Here is a 15,332-nt window from a genome sequence, read left to right on the forward strand (position 1 = left end):
TTTACCTGAACGTTCATTAGTTGGGGTTTTGTTGTTGCTGGTGGTGCTTTTGGGTTGGGGTTCTTTTGCTTTTCCCTGCTTTCATGCTTAAGAGGACAGATAATTGATACCTTCTTGGGAAACTCAGCTACAGTGATTGATTGTAAGATTGGATTTTTTGTGGTTTTCTCATTTCCCTTTTCTTTTCCATCCCCTTCTTCTTTTCAGGGTCTCATTAGGTAGTGGCTGACCTAGAGTATCCTATACTGGCCTTGAACTCACAAAGATCTGTCTGCCTCTGCCTCTGCCTCTGCCTCTGGAGCACCATTATGCCTGACTTGCTAATTTTAAAAAGTGAATGAGCAGCAAAGAGGTGTGTGTGTGAAATTACTAAGTGAGAGGGTGTGTGTGTGTAAGTAATTACTAAGTGAGAGGGTGTGTGTGTGAGTAATTACTTAAGTGAGAGGGTGTGTGTATGTGTAATTACTATGTGAGAATAGTTTTTGCAAATGACTGTCAGTCAGGTTGGGAGTTTATGTATTTGGTTTTATGTGCCAGCATCATAGTGAACATGTGGAAGCCACATGTTCTCTGAGCATCATTAAGTTGTTAGCTTTGTAACAAGTTCCTTTACCCTCCAAGTCATCTTGCAGGCCTGGAGATAGGGATTTTCATACACACACTCAGTCTGCTTGGATCTGTCTCTCTTGTCTGTCTGTCTGTCTGTCTCTCTCACTGCATTTTAATTTTACAGTGTCTTTTCCCCTCCATTTTTTCCCCCTGAAGCAAATAAATTAAAAACAATAATGAAAACCATTAACTTCCAAAAGTAATGAAATCTATACAGTTGCTTTCTGTTTATATATAAAGATTCCCCAAAGTATTCAGCCATACCACAGGATAGGGCCCACGGAAATTACTTTTTATCTCACAGGAGATAGTGTTCATTGCAGTTGGCTAGAGTCTATTTTAGGAATAATAAAAGGAGTAATCTTACTCCTTTTCTGCCTTTCCTTCCTGAAAAGTTGATAAATGGTCAGAAGAATTGAGAAGTACAACTATAATAAGGGTAAATTAAAGGTTTTAGCAACTTAATTGGGCTATTCAGCTTCATAAAATACACGCTGTTTAACCAACCAGTAGCAGCACATTGGTGAATTATTTGCTTTATAGCTATGTGCTGGCTATGTCCAATTCAGGATAATGTGTTAGTGAAAGGGAATGCTGAGACCCATTCTTAGCAGCTCATTATATAACCTGAAAATCAAATAGAAATAAATACATAGAAAATGTTGGCACATGTTGCATATTTTCAGGTTATGGGATGTGTGCTTGTCACATAAACTTTAAAACTGATCAGCAGAGGGTTTTGTTTTTAACTTTTTAATTGGTTCTTTGTGTATTTTACATCATGCGTCCCAATCATCTCCCTCTCCTCTCATAACCACCTTCCACCCTTGCTACCACCCGTCCACACACCTTCCCCCCACACACACACTCCAATCCCAACAATCTTTGCTTGCTAACGATCATCTTGATGAGTTGTTGCATTGCAATAAGTCTGGTTTGAGGCCTCTGGCTTCTGCTACACTATCAGTACTGGGAACTCACTGGGATTCCTCTTGAATATCCTGTTCTTGCCCTGTGTTTTGGATCTATATGACCAGTCCCTTCATGTAATCCTGCAGTTCATCAATGGGGTAGATGTAGAAGTGGGCCATTTCAAAGCCCTTATCTGTGCATGAGAAGTAGCTAAGCTGGTCAGCCCAGCAGCTAACTCTCCTACACAAACACTAGTGAGCGAGCTCTCCTGTCCTGTCCCAACTGGCTCATTCAGTGCCACTATCAGCAAGGGGCATAGCCAGCTTTCCTGCTCTCATGCTCTCATTTGGGGCTGGCTCATCTACGCTTAAACCTTCAGAGCCAGCTCTACTGGGTGCAGGGGCCCATCAGCAGAGTTTTTTAGCCGAGGAAAATGTGCTTACTGTTTTTAAAACTATAGTAAAATAGTCAGTATAATTTATTGGATACCAGTTGCACAATTAGAGTAGCACACTGTAGCTTTTTCTTAAAGCATCTTCTAGGTTACCTCTTATGCTGTTTAATGTTTATTATAAAGTGATTAGTTCTGTCTACGTAGTTCCTAAAGATAAAGGTCAGGATAAAGGAAGGGAAGTTGACCACATTTCATTTTTGTTTTAACTAGTGAAGGTGTCTTACTCAGGCTTATAAAAAAATATAAACTATTGTAAGCTTTATCAGAGTATCTAACTGCTAAGAGAGTTTGTTTGTAATTTATTCAACAGTGTGTGAAAGTAAAGACTTACCCGAAACAGTTAGAACAGTATTAAAACAAGAAATGAATCGTCTTTTTGGAGCAACAAATCCAAAGAATTTTAATGAAACCTTTCTGAAAAGGAATTCTGATTCATTGCCACATAGATTATCAGGTAATCACTTTTATTTGATCCTTTTAGTAGCCTTCTTGAGCAACTTTAATGCTTTAATGGATCACTGCCAAGGTAAGATATACATTTTGCTCAAAATGGCAATGTGCACTGTACTTTTAATACTAGGAGAACAGGCAATGTTTACATGCTTCCTTCATATCTCAGACTTTTGTGAGACAGAAGTGTTACAGTAAAAACTTAGCACTGACATTATAAATAAATGAGTGCAGTTGATTGGTTTGGTTTTGAACAGGTCCTCATTATATAACCTAGAACTCACTAGGTAGACAAGACTAGCCTCTAATTCAGAAAGGTCTGCCTGCTTCTACCTCCAAATGCTGGCATTAATGGCACCTGCCACCCTACCCAAGAAGTATAAGTGAATTTAAGTGGGTTTTATTTCCAGTACGTAGCCTACCCCAGAGTGAATTTAAGTGTACATTACAGTACTGTGCAGGTTGGGCTTGTGTTCGCATGCCTCCCTACTTGTGATCATAAAGCTCATTAGTGTGATTTTGATTTCTCTTGCTTATGTGTTTATCTTGGTAAGCTAAACACCTGAAAACTATCCAACATTTCAGAAAGCCCGAGACAAGAAGAATCATTCACCTTGAACAAAAATCTGGGATTTATTAGTATTCTTTAAAAATATCTGGTTAAAGACAGGTGGTGGTGGAACGTGCCTGTAATCCCAGCATTCTGGAGGCAGAGGTAGTAGATCTCTATGTCGTTATGAGCAGTCTGGTTGATTTTACAAGTTCTAGGCCAGAACAACACAGCAAACTGTGTCTCAGACACAACCAAGTGAACCTGGCAAAAGCCTAGATGCTTTGTGTGCTGCTGTGGGAAACTGAACAGAAACTTTCATCTTAGACCTTTAAAGCTGGCTGTCCTTTCATGGCTTTTTTTTCCATAGGAAATTACGAACCATTTCCCCTTCACTACCAAATTATATTTATTTTAGTAGAAAAAATGATTCATAATCTCATTAAACCAAGAAATGTATTAGAATATTTGTATTGCTTCATGTTCTTTATTATGCATGGTCTACTGAACACATCCTAACCATTAGGTGGCATACATAGATACCGTAATCCTTTCTCCTCCTTTAGTTCAGCCCTCTCAGGTTGTTGTAGTAAGTGTCTCCAATGGATAACAAGTAGTATTTTGTGCACATATCTTCTACTTTATATTTAAACGAGTAGAGGGAAGAATTCTGTTGAAGTTCCTAAACCTCCTCTTTCTTTCCACTTAGCTGCCAAAATGGTATATTATTTAGATTCTTCTAGTCAAAAACGAGCAATAGAGCTGGCGACAACACTTGATGGATCCCTCACCAACAGAAACCTTCAGGTAACAGGCTCTATTGATTTATTTTATTTATTATTATATCTAAGTACACTGTAGCTGTCTTCAGATGCAGCAGAAGAGGACATCAGATTTCATTACAGATGGTTACTGAGCCACCATGTGGTTGCCGGGATTTGAACTCAGGACCTTCGTTCGGAAGAGCAGTCGGTGCTCTTAACCACTGAGCCATCTCTCTAGCCCTATTGATTTATTTTAAATAGTCTCTCTAGAAGAAAAACTAACTACCTCCAACTAAGGACAATGAAATAATTTTTGTTATTTATACATAATACTTCTTAAATCATTATCTGTGAGCAATTTCCCCTTAAATGTTTTGAGGGGCTATGCGTGTGTGTTCTTGTGCATAAGTATACCAGTTTAGGTGGAAGTCTACTAGTTTGGTCTTTCTAGCCTCAAGATCCCTCAATTTTAATTCAGAGTTAAATAACAGGGTTTAATTTTGTTGTTGTTGTTGGAATGGCCTTACTATGTAGCCTTGGCTGGACTAGACTCACTATGTAGACCAGGCTGGCCTTGAACTCAGGAAGATCTGCCTGACTGTGGCTTACAAGTGCTGGGATTAAACATGGGCTACCATTTCAGGGTTAGTGTTTGGTTTTGCTGGTACATTGCTTTTGCAAAAGAAGGAAAGGAAGTAAAGTGGCCTATATGCTTGCCTATATGCTTACATTGGCATTGGCAATGTAATTTAACATTTATACGCAGGGCCAAGCTAGGTTAAGGTAAAGTCATTTCATAAAGTTGTGTGCTTGCTCAAAGTACTTTTTAAAAAAGAGTACTTTTTAAAATACATTATGTGTATCATCAAATATTCATATTCTTGTCTCTTTCTTTTTGGCATTTACCCTCCATGTATGAAGAAATGGTTGAACTGTGCCTTGAAGACCATCATAATGAAATTTATGAGCTTCTTTATGAGTTTCTTTCTTGTTTTGGAAATGGTTGATGTTGAACCTGTTTTCTGCCTTGTGTTGTGACATGAGCCTTTCTGTTCTTTAGACTTGCATGGAGGTGTTGGAAGCCTTGTGTGATGGTAGCCTAGGAGACTGTAAAGAAGCTGCCGAAGCCTACAGAGCAAGTTGTCATAAGCTTTTCCCTTATGCTTTGGCTTTCATGCCTCCTGGATACGAAGAGGATATGAAGATCACAGTGAACGGAGATAGTTCTGCAGAAACGGAAGAACTGGCCAATGAAATCTGAACATCATTAAACAAGCAAATGGAATGACTTTGGACCATATCTAGTGTATAATATTTTTGTCACGCACCTGCTGCATTGCTCTTACTTACACAGAATGAGAGGAGTAAATGTTCTTGCCTTCAAATAGTCTTACGTTTTTTATCCTGCTGAAAACTATATATAAAATATCTAACATTACAGGATATAGGTTCAGTTTCTTAAAAAATTAAAAGCTGCTAAAATTGAGGGGTTTAAAAGAAAAAAAAAATCCGTATCCTATTCCTACCTTCCCTTCCCATGTTTTTAACTAATTTATATAAAATCTGGAGGCTATAACAGCTAACATAGCAGGTGTGTGGCAGAAATATTACTTTAAATTTGTCTTGTGAGATTTTGCTATATCTCAGACAGCATAAATAAATGCTGTTTTAGCACTGGATTCTTTCACTGAGCACAAAGAGTTGTTGGGGCTTTAGCATCTGCCTGATTCTGTTACGGGGTTGGTGATTGACCATAGGAAGTATGCAATGTGAATCACTGTGTACAGAGCCGTCTACAACACATGCTTGACGTTGTAGAGACTGGGACACATAGCTACCAAGCGGATTAAGTGAAACCTAGAAGGTGTTCAGTACGTGTGTTGTGTTTCCAAAATTCACTGTACATGATCAGTTTGGTGTTCTTGTACCACAGTTTTTAACCGAAGGAACCAGTTGGAACAATCTCAATTTAACTAAAACTTGAAGAACTAAAATAACAATGCAAACCTTTAGCATTGTTTTGGCCAAACTTGTTAAAACTGTAATGCAAGAACCAAATGCACTGTGATGTGGCACCAACTAATTAGCAAGCATGAATTTTTCACCTGAGAGTGAAAAAAGAAAACTCTACCATGGCTTGAAGTTACAGAGCAGAACTCCTGACTACCATTCTATGACTGATGAAGAGACTAATAGCTAAAACCTCAGCAGGCCTTGTTCACGATATGCAGAAAAGTGCTGCAGTTTAGATACCTCTGGAACTTTTCCACAGTGTCACAGGTTTGTAATACTTGAAGCCCTTCATTTCTAAGAATATATTTCTCGCTCAGTTGTTTCAGGCAAGCCCAAGACTTTGTAATTTTTAAAGGGCCCAAGATTTTTTTTTCAATAACAGACCAGCTTCTTTTTCCTGCAGTTACAAATGTAATTTCTTTTTTTTTTTGTTGTCAAACATAAGGTACCAAATATGCAATAAATTGTTTTGAAAAACAGTTGTGTGAATATTTCCACTAACCTGAGTTGGGCTTCTGTGAAATGCACAGGTGGAAACAGAGGTTGCAAGCCAGAGGCAATGAAACACACTGTAGGGCTAGTATAGAGGGGAGCTTTTAGAGCCGGCTAAGTGGTGGTGTCAGGAAAGTTCCAGAACTAAGCAGAATGCTGCTCCTTTGTTCAGATTTCACTGAGGCTAGGATGGTGGCAGATCCTGTGAATGTAATTCAAATCAGAAAGGAAAAGTAAACATGACCATTTGGATTGGGAAACCGAGCCTTAAACAAGTCAAACCTGTACACTGAGAACGAGCCTCAGGCTTAATATTTCTTTATGTTTGCAAGGTCTGAGCAATTAAGTTCAATGAATTAAGTGTATATAAAATAGAACTTTTGTAGTATTTTAGTTATACATAGTACATACACTAAAGGGAATTTTCAGAAGATCAGATCCTTTTATTTCATAGTACATGATCTGCATTCCACATCCCAGTCTAGCAGGTTAGTGATGCAAAGATACTTCCAGTCTGAACTTCAGTGCTTACACAGGCCCTGTCTCAGGAACATCTTAACAGATGGCAAAAAAAAGTGAGCAGACTTTACGAATTTTTCTCCTATGAGTGGCAACTAAGGTTCCTGTTGTTTGGAAAAAACACTAGTGGTATGTCCGCTACTAATTCAGTGTTGGAGGAGGCACCAGCCATATAGTAGGGGTGTGTGTGTGTGTGTGTGTGTGTGCGCGCGCGCGCGCGCGTGTGTATTTGTTTAAATTCTACTGTATATCACCATGAAATCTGTCTGTTTGTCTTGACAATGTTTAAATGATGTAGATTGTCTTAGAATGAATACTCAGAAGTACTCAGAACTCCGATTCCGATGCCACCCGAGAGGAGTCAGACTCCTGTCATGTATATTGTATTCCAACCAATTTACTGGAACTATTGAATAAATCTTTATTTTCTTTCAGGTTTATTTGACAGTGGATACATTGTCTGGTGTCACAGGACCTTGACTGGGTTCACCTAAAACATTGTACTTTACTCTGAGTATATATTTATTTCAACTGGATCATTTCACATTTACCCCGTTGATATTCAGTTAATTATCAGTGATACTGTGGGGGAAAACAGGGTTAGATAAACAAGTTGGAAAAATGCAGTGTGATGTTGTAATCTAAACAAGTGCCTTATGTTTATTGCTAAGAACTGGTGTTATCAACCCTTTTACTAAGAAGGGTCCCTCGGCCTGTATTCATGTAGGAAAGTGAAGAGCCTTCTGTTTTCTTCATAGTCACTTACTGTCATGTCTCATTGAAAGTTACAATCTGACGAGCTTAGTTTACTTAGCTTTAATTAGATAGGTGAGTCATACATTTTCACCATTTTTTCCTGTATTTATTATGCACAATAAAATGATCTCTAATAGCATGACTAAAAGTAGTGCCGATGTTGCTGGAAAGCTTTCTGGGTCGTACGAGGCCCTGTTTTTTCACCGTGATTGTACCGCATGCTCTACTACTCTCAGCTGTGAAGTGAAAGCTGTGAATGTATGAAGAGCTCAGAAAACCATGGAGTGTTGTGACAAACTCACATCCTTTCTAATCAATTGGTAAGACTTTCTGTTGCCGGGCATAGCATCTGTTTGGGGAAAGCTAAAAGGGAAATACTGAAAATGCTAGGCATTTGTTATTTTAGATAATTACTGTCCTTGGATTCTGCAGGTCGACCTTCCTGATGGGAGGAGTCTTCCTATCTGCATCGTGCTCCTGGTTCTTACATTTAAGGATTCTTACTACCGTTTTGCTGTTGTCTAAGCTTTGCTGAACCCATTGTTAAGTCTAAGACACAAACCCATGAAATGGCTGTGTTGCGCCATAGGAAGCAGAAATGGTTTCAGTTTCTGCTGGTTGAAAATTGAACAACTTGTAGCAATAAAAAGCTTTTGGAAAAGGTTATCAAGTTTCACTTTTCCCTTCTGCAGCTATAAGCTGGTTGTGGAAAGTCTGTGGTGTGTAGGAGGCTCTGAAGAAGGCTTTACTTAACAAAGGGTGTCTTGTATATATACTCTCTACTAAATGTAGTAAAATGAGCCTACTTCCGTGAAGATATACCCATAATATTTTTTAAAACACACACAAAAAAACTAAGGGTGCTGAGTGTGAGAGTGCATGCATATAATCCCAGCACTTGGGAGATGGACTTGAGGGCTGCCCTGCAAAGGCAAAGCAGGGACGAAGCCTGTGGGAGTCAGGAGTCGGCTATTTGTGTATGCAGTGGGTCCTCCAGCAACATCATCTTGGGATAAGAGCTAGAAGAAAGAATAGCTTAGGAAAAAGTTTGGTATGGTATAAATTAGAATTTACTGATGTTATAACCTCTGTTTTATTTACCAAAACCAGATGACAGCCTTTGTTTAAAGGCTTATAGAAAACTTAAGGCTGTTACTACCAGTGCAACAAACTATTCTGAGGTCTGTGTAGCCCCTGCTGGCCTCCAACACAGAGGTCAGCCTTCCTTTCCCTCCTGAGTGCTGCGATTAAACACATGTACCATGCCTATCTATGAAGACTTTAAAAAACTTATGTGTGCACACACGTGCTATGTGTGGGGAGTGCATTGTGTGTAAGTCAGGACAACTTAACTAGATCATATCTCACCTCCCACCTTTACCCAGCCTTTACAAGTGCTTCAAGAGTCAAGCTGCAAGGCACCTTCACCTGGGAGACACTTCACTTGCCCATAAGTGAGGCCTTGGTCTGTACTTTAAGAACCTGTATTTCATGCAGTTGGCTTATTTCTACATGTTGGTAGTCTCATTGTAAAGATGGTCTGGCCTTCCTAAGGACAAACTTTCTTCTCACTTAGGAATGACATGATTTTGAAAGTGTGTTCTGGATCTCATGAGTTGATTTCAACTAATGATGCGTGTCTTCTGTTCACCTGTACATCACTGACACAGGGACTCTGCTGTCTCTGGTTTTCCACTGTTTGGTCCTGAGTGAATTTAACACTTGTTTACTTTGTAATTGCAGATTTTTCAGGACACACGGCTACATTGTTCTTTCAAACGGGCTCTTCTTAGGAGCTCTACCCTCAAGTAACCAATCCTATGCTGCTCTGTTACCTTTCCAAATGATCAAGTCACCTCTTCAGGCAGATGGTGACGAGACTATTCACCTGGGCTCTGGAGTACCAGATACTGATAATTCTTACCTTCCTTAACTTAGTTTTTAAAAACTGAGATCAATAGACATATTTAGGAACATGTATTCAGCACTTGTTCAGAAATTCATTAAAAAGGACCTAAGAATAAGCCAACTGCTTCACTTGTTTTTGTTTTTATAGTTTAAAACAGTCTGTTTTGTAGTTTTAAACAGTCCATTGAACATTTTCTGTTTGCTAGAATTTTTGTGAGTGAAATGTCTTAACAAAGTTACATGACTAATGTGTTGGCTTAAATTCTTGTAAGTCTTCCCCACCCTGAACCCCCAGACAGTTTCTGTGCATGGCCCTGGCTGTCCTGGAACTCACAGGCTGGTCTCAAACTCACAGAGAGATTCATTCGCCTCTGCCCCTCAGTGCTGGAATTAAAGGTGTGCACCACCATGCCCGGCTGTAAGTCCATTTTTAATTTTTAAAAATTCTTTTCATTGTGTGTAAACTTGGAGGTCCAAGACACTTTGCAGTAGTCCGTTCTCTTCTCCCATGTATGAGTCCCAGGATTTGAACTCAAAACATCAGGCTTGTGGCAAGTGCCTTCACCCACGTAGTAAACCTATGCAATCTTAGACAAGGATAAGAGCGATGCGTAATAGATATTCAAACTCGTGTTGAGGTTTGTGCGACTATAATTGCCCCCACAGAATGTAGGAGGTACCAATAACTGTGAACTTAGGTCATCCATAAACTCAAATTTCCTAAACCTTAGCTATGGTTATAGAAGAGTCATCTTCTTGGTCCTATCTGTTGGCCTTGTATAATCATGTCAGCATACTACAGATAATCATATTTATTGACTTTATCAGTATGTTTTCCACATTAATCTTTGCTCTTATATAGCTCATCAGAAATGGTTGTGTCTTTGTAGGATACAGGTGGTGGAAGTACCATCTCTCATTTTTTCCATTGTTGTGATACTGGTTGGCATTGAATGAGCTCATCTTGAAGCAGGCACTTCCTAGGTACTGCCATGCCTAGTGGGACTGACTTACTACAAAGGATGCCACTCGTTTTCTAATTCTTCAAAGAATATTAAGGACATTGGTGACAGGCATACTACATCCCTAGACCTTTCTTTATTTAATAGCCTAACATCTATAGTCTTAGTATGCAGGATTGTTTAGCTTCTCAGCATCATAGTGAGAGTCATTCACAGCCATCCGCTCTAGTCCACAGTTGTGCTTGAAACTGTAAACTCAGCCCTGATCCTGTATTCAAATCCCAGGAAAACTCTATAAACATGATTTTGAAAGTGTGTTCTGGATCTCATGAGTTGATTTCAACTAATGATGCGTGTCTTCTGTTCACCTGTACATCACTTTAACTGTTAAGCTTTCTGATTGGTTTACCATCCACAATAAGTCATGTTTACTGTACTGAGACACCAGTAGAGAACAAAGAAAAAGCCAACCTGTTAGTTTTATGTCATTGAAACAACTTTGAATTTCCCCTAGACAACAGCGCTTTTAAATGGACAGGGACAAATACTTGGGCTTTTAAATACCAATCCAGTACTTGTAAAAACAGCTGAATTTGACTGTTTTCACTACGAGATTGCATTTACTTGTAAATAAATGAATCCCTATTATGAGAATTGTGCCAGGAACTTTGGCAGTAGAGCCAACGTTGGTAAAAGGATTGACAGGTTCCAAAGTCGTCAAGTAAATTTACCTGCTGAGGGTGTTGACCAAACATTCTGGGTAAGACTCCAAAATCTAGCTGGTATTTATAGTTATTAAAAGGTAGATAATTTTGTCACTCAGCCTCAGTTGTATCTGGGATGTTTTCTGCTGGTTAGTGTTTATTAAAAAAGAAGCAGGATTGAAACTATTTCTTGCCTCTCTAGAGTTTATATTATTCCTCACCATGGTACACCTGGAGGTCTCCATTTTCGATCTGCCTTCACAGAAGGTCCAGAATTAGTAAGATTATTTTCTTTGATCCTGTGACTCAATTGCCAAGTAACAGCACAAACTCTAAAGGTTTCATACCACAGCAGTATAATGGAGTTGTTGCAGCAGCCTGCAGGTAAGTTAGAATCAGGTTACAGACTGACTCATGTCTCAGACACTGTACTAAAAATTTCTAGGTCAAACATTTAGATATAACTTTTAACTTTTTTTTCCCACTGTAGCCCAATGTAGAGTAAACAAGGTTATTCTTGTCAGTATTGCTATTTTCATTATTCCTCGTCATTATCGCCTGCTATGGCTCACTAGGCCAATATTTAAGGAAGCAGTTTATAATTCTTTCCTTGATACCCTACAAATTTTAACTTTTACAAATTATATTTGTATAAAATACAAGAGTGTTGCTGGGCGGTTATATTGAATGCTTTTAATTCCAACAATCTTTGAGTTCAAGGCCAGCCTGATCTACAGAATGAACAACCAGGGCTACACAAACAAAACAAAACCAAATCCCACCCCCACCCCCAATCCAGTAACACAAGAATGTCTAAATAGGAATGGATAAATTGAACTATGTAAAGTTCTGTAGCTAAAATGAGTAAATTAGCAAAACTTAATTAAGAATTGCCTTCCATGGAGCTGGGGAAATTGGCTATCTTGGTAAAGTCTTGCCAAGCAAGCCTGAGCACCTGAGTTCATGCCCCTGCACCTACATAGAACTCAGGCTCACTTAGAATTTCAGCCTTTGGGAGTTAGAGATTAGAGGATCCCTGGGATGCTGGCCATAGAGGTGAGAGGATTCCTGGGGTGCTGGCCATAGAGGTGAGAGGATTCCTGGGGTGCTGGCCGGATGGCCTGATACAGAGACCTTGTCTTCAGCACTCAGGCTGGTGAAGTAGCTCCAGGTGAGGGCCTCAGACATCGAGTGCTGACCTGGGACTCATATGGTGGAACTCCACTGATATCCATGTGTATGTTGTGATGTGGCTCCTCACACACATGCACACAGATATGTAATTCAAAAAATAAGATAGGGGCTGGAGAGATGGCTCAGTGGTTAAGAACACTGACTGTTCTTCTAGAGGACCTGGGTTTAGTTCCAGCACTTGGGAGACAGAAGCAGGCCTGCTCTACATAGCAAGTTCCAGAACAGACAAGGATCTCTGAGAAACGTTCTCTCCACACCCCAAAGGATTGAGATTGATAGAGGATACCTGACATTGATCTCTGTCATCAATCTGGGTGCACACACGGTACACACTCATCAGCACGTATATACGTACTGTAATTGTACATAGATTTAAACCAAAAGGAAAAGTGGAATGTAACTGATACATAATAGCCCAGAAGGAATGATTTGTACCCAGTTGAAGAAATACATGAAGAAGGGGGGTTGTAAAGAGGAAAGATAGTTGCAGCAGGAAAGAAGTATGAAGAGAGGTTTGCTGGAGAAATGGTGTAGAATTCAGAGAGGATGCTCCTGAAAGTCTGGTGTCCCAACTCCATCTCCCAAGGGTTGGGATTAGAGTGCACCACCACACCCAGTTTTATGAAGCTCTACAAGTTGAACCCAGAGCTTTGCGTATGCTAAGTAGGCACTCTCCCAACTGAGCTATGTCCCAGTTGAAGCAGAAAAAGTGTCTTAAGATTTTTGAGATATATATATATATATATATATATATATATATATATATATATGTGTGTGTGTACACATATGTATGTATATGTGTAGTGTGTGTGTGTGTGTGTGTGTGTGTGTGTGTATGGTTTTTCGAGACAGGGTTTCTCTGTGTAGCCCTGGCTGTCCTGGAACTCACTTTGTAGACCAGGCTGGCCTCAAACTCAGAAATCCGCCTGCCTCTACCTCCCTAGTGCTCGGTTTAAAGGCGTGTGCCACCATGCCCAGCTCTGACTTTTATATTTATCAACTATAAAATGATAGTTGTAATTAAGTGACTTTTCAAAATAACTACTTCTGGTGCTAGAGATCAAATGTGCCTCACAGATGCTAAGATGTACTCTACCATCAGCTCCAGTATTACTCTTTATGTTACTAAAAATGGCTCATGGAAAAGAGTGCATTCTCCCTGTGTAGCCACCAGAGGGCACCAGTGAACAGTTTAACAGCCATACCCAGCATCCTATTTTGGAGAAATCACTTTTTCACTATATATATCTACTGTAGAAAAAAAAAAAACCAAAAACAAGTTTAGTCATTCATAAATGTTATCCTAAGAGAATTGTTGAGATTTTAAGGGTACTGGGGATCAATGCAGGGCCTTGTTAGGTAAATGGCTTACCACTGAGTTTTCTTTTTTTTTTTTAACATATACATATTTATTTTTTATTTGGCATTATAAGGACATAATAGGTATACTGCTTGTTTGAGAGAGAATCTTTATGTAGTCCTGGCTGTCCTGGACCTCAGTATATAAACCAGGCTGGCCTTGAACTCACAGCAGTCACCCTGCCTCTGCTCCTGCTACATTCAGCAGGTTGACTTTGAACTTGAGATCCTCCTGCCTTATCCTTCTGCGGACCCGGGATCATGGCTATGTGCCACCTTTCCTGGCTGACAAACTATCAGCTTAGGCAGGAACTAAGAGTTGGGAGAAAGAATTCTGGGAGAGAAGGAGGTGGGAAGATTTGCCAGAAAGATACGACGGGATGAACTCATGGTACCTGAGCACAGGTAACCAGCCACATGGCAGAATGTAGGCTAGAATAAACGGGATATTTTAATTTATATCTAATCAGAGAAGAACCTAGCTATATGGCCAAGATATTTGCAGATATATTTTGAGTCTGAGTCTTATTTCTGGAAGGAGTAACCAGGGCCCAACCACAATGTCCCACAGTGCAACACCAAAATGTTTATAAACAGTACAGTTCCTTGTATCACTTCTTCATGCCTCGGGTCTCCCATGGAGGCAGAAAAAGCCCAAGGGCCAGGTGTTTCCTGAGAGCACACAGAGTTGCTTTACAGAAGTGCTATGCACTGACGAGATTTAGAGAGTCTATTCAAGCATCCATGTCCACTCATTTCCACTCAAGTGAAAGAATGTTCATTGTGTTAAATATAAGCATTTTTCCTTAGTGGGAGAGAAAGAAGGCCTCTGTCTTAGTTATTCTTCTATTGCTATAGCGAAACACCATGACCAAGACAACTTAGAAAATAAAGCATTTAATTGGGGGCTTGCTTACATTTTCAGAGGGTTAGTCCATGATCATCATGGCAGCAGCCAGGCTGAACTTGAATCATGATTATCCTCCTGCCTCAGCATGTACTATTATATCATGCAGTTCTACATTTTCAATGGAACTTCAATAGGACCCAAGTCTCAAAATGAAATGTTTAAAATGCCCAGGATGTAAGCCCAATTACTAAGCATTCAAAGAATGCGGGAAATCTCAGTCCTCCTAGGAAAAATGCTGCCAACACTGCACACAGATGGTGAAATTATCTCATGAACTATTAACCATTTAATGGAGGTTAATTCTCATTTGTCTCATGTCTGTAAATTCAGGCAAAGTGATCAACAGCTTTCTTCCTGGGCTCTTTTCTAGGGATATTTGTATAGCAATCGTTTTTTGCGTGATAAAAAATATTTTTTTCTTCTTGTTCTAGGGGGAGTCTTGTTTGGTCTCCAGGATGAGAAAAGGCACCATCACTCTTCTGGATGAAGCTGGACAGATTCAGAGACCATTTATGAAATACCCGTTTCCTGCAGAGCATTTCCTGTAATGCTACCACTTACATCGGACAGACATCACCTTGGCCTCATGGCATCACTTGGGGAATGGGGTATACTCTGCCTCTCTGAGAAGGTGCCTTTTCTTTCTCACCTAGGAGTTTCATTGACAGTTCATCAACTGGCACTGGAACTTGTTGACTTACAAAGTTAACATGTCAGATCCTTCAGAGTTGACTCCAAAACGTCTCCATGTAACCACTAACATACTGTTCCAGCCT

At 39.7% G+C, this 15,332-nt stretch overlaps 1 protein-coding gene across 1 annotated transcript in view; it reads left to right on the forward strand.

Annotated features, from left to right (window-relative positions):
• The window catches only part of Naa15 (N(alpha)-acetyltransferase 15, NatA auxiliary subunit), a 59,970-nt gene extending 51,785 nt beyond the window's left edge, over positions 1 to 8,185 (forward strand). Inside the window, exons 18-20 of the mRNA NM_053089.3 lie at positions 2,286 to 2,429; positions 3,685 to 3,782; positions 4,800 to 8,185. Coding sequence (NP_444319.3) covers positions 2,286 to 2,429; positions 3,685 to 3,782; positions 4,800 to 5,000 — 443 coding nt within the window. The 3' untranslated portion in view covers positions 5,001 to 8,185. The remainder of the gene's footprint in view (positions 1 to 2,285; positions 2,430 to 3,684; positions 3,783 to 4,799) is intronic.
• Positions 8,186 to 15,332: the final 7,147 nt, after the last annotated feature.

This window comes from Mus musculus, chromosome 3 (assembly GCF_000001635.26).
Source record: "Mus musculus strain C57BL/6J chromosome 3, GRCm38.p6 C57BL/6J".
Classification (NCBI taxonomy): Eukaryota; Metazoa; Chordata; class Mammalia; order Rodentia; family Muridae; genus Mus; species Mus musculus.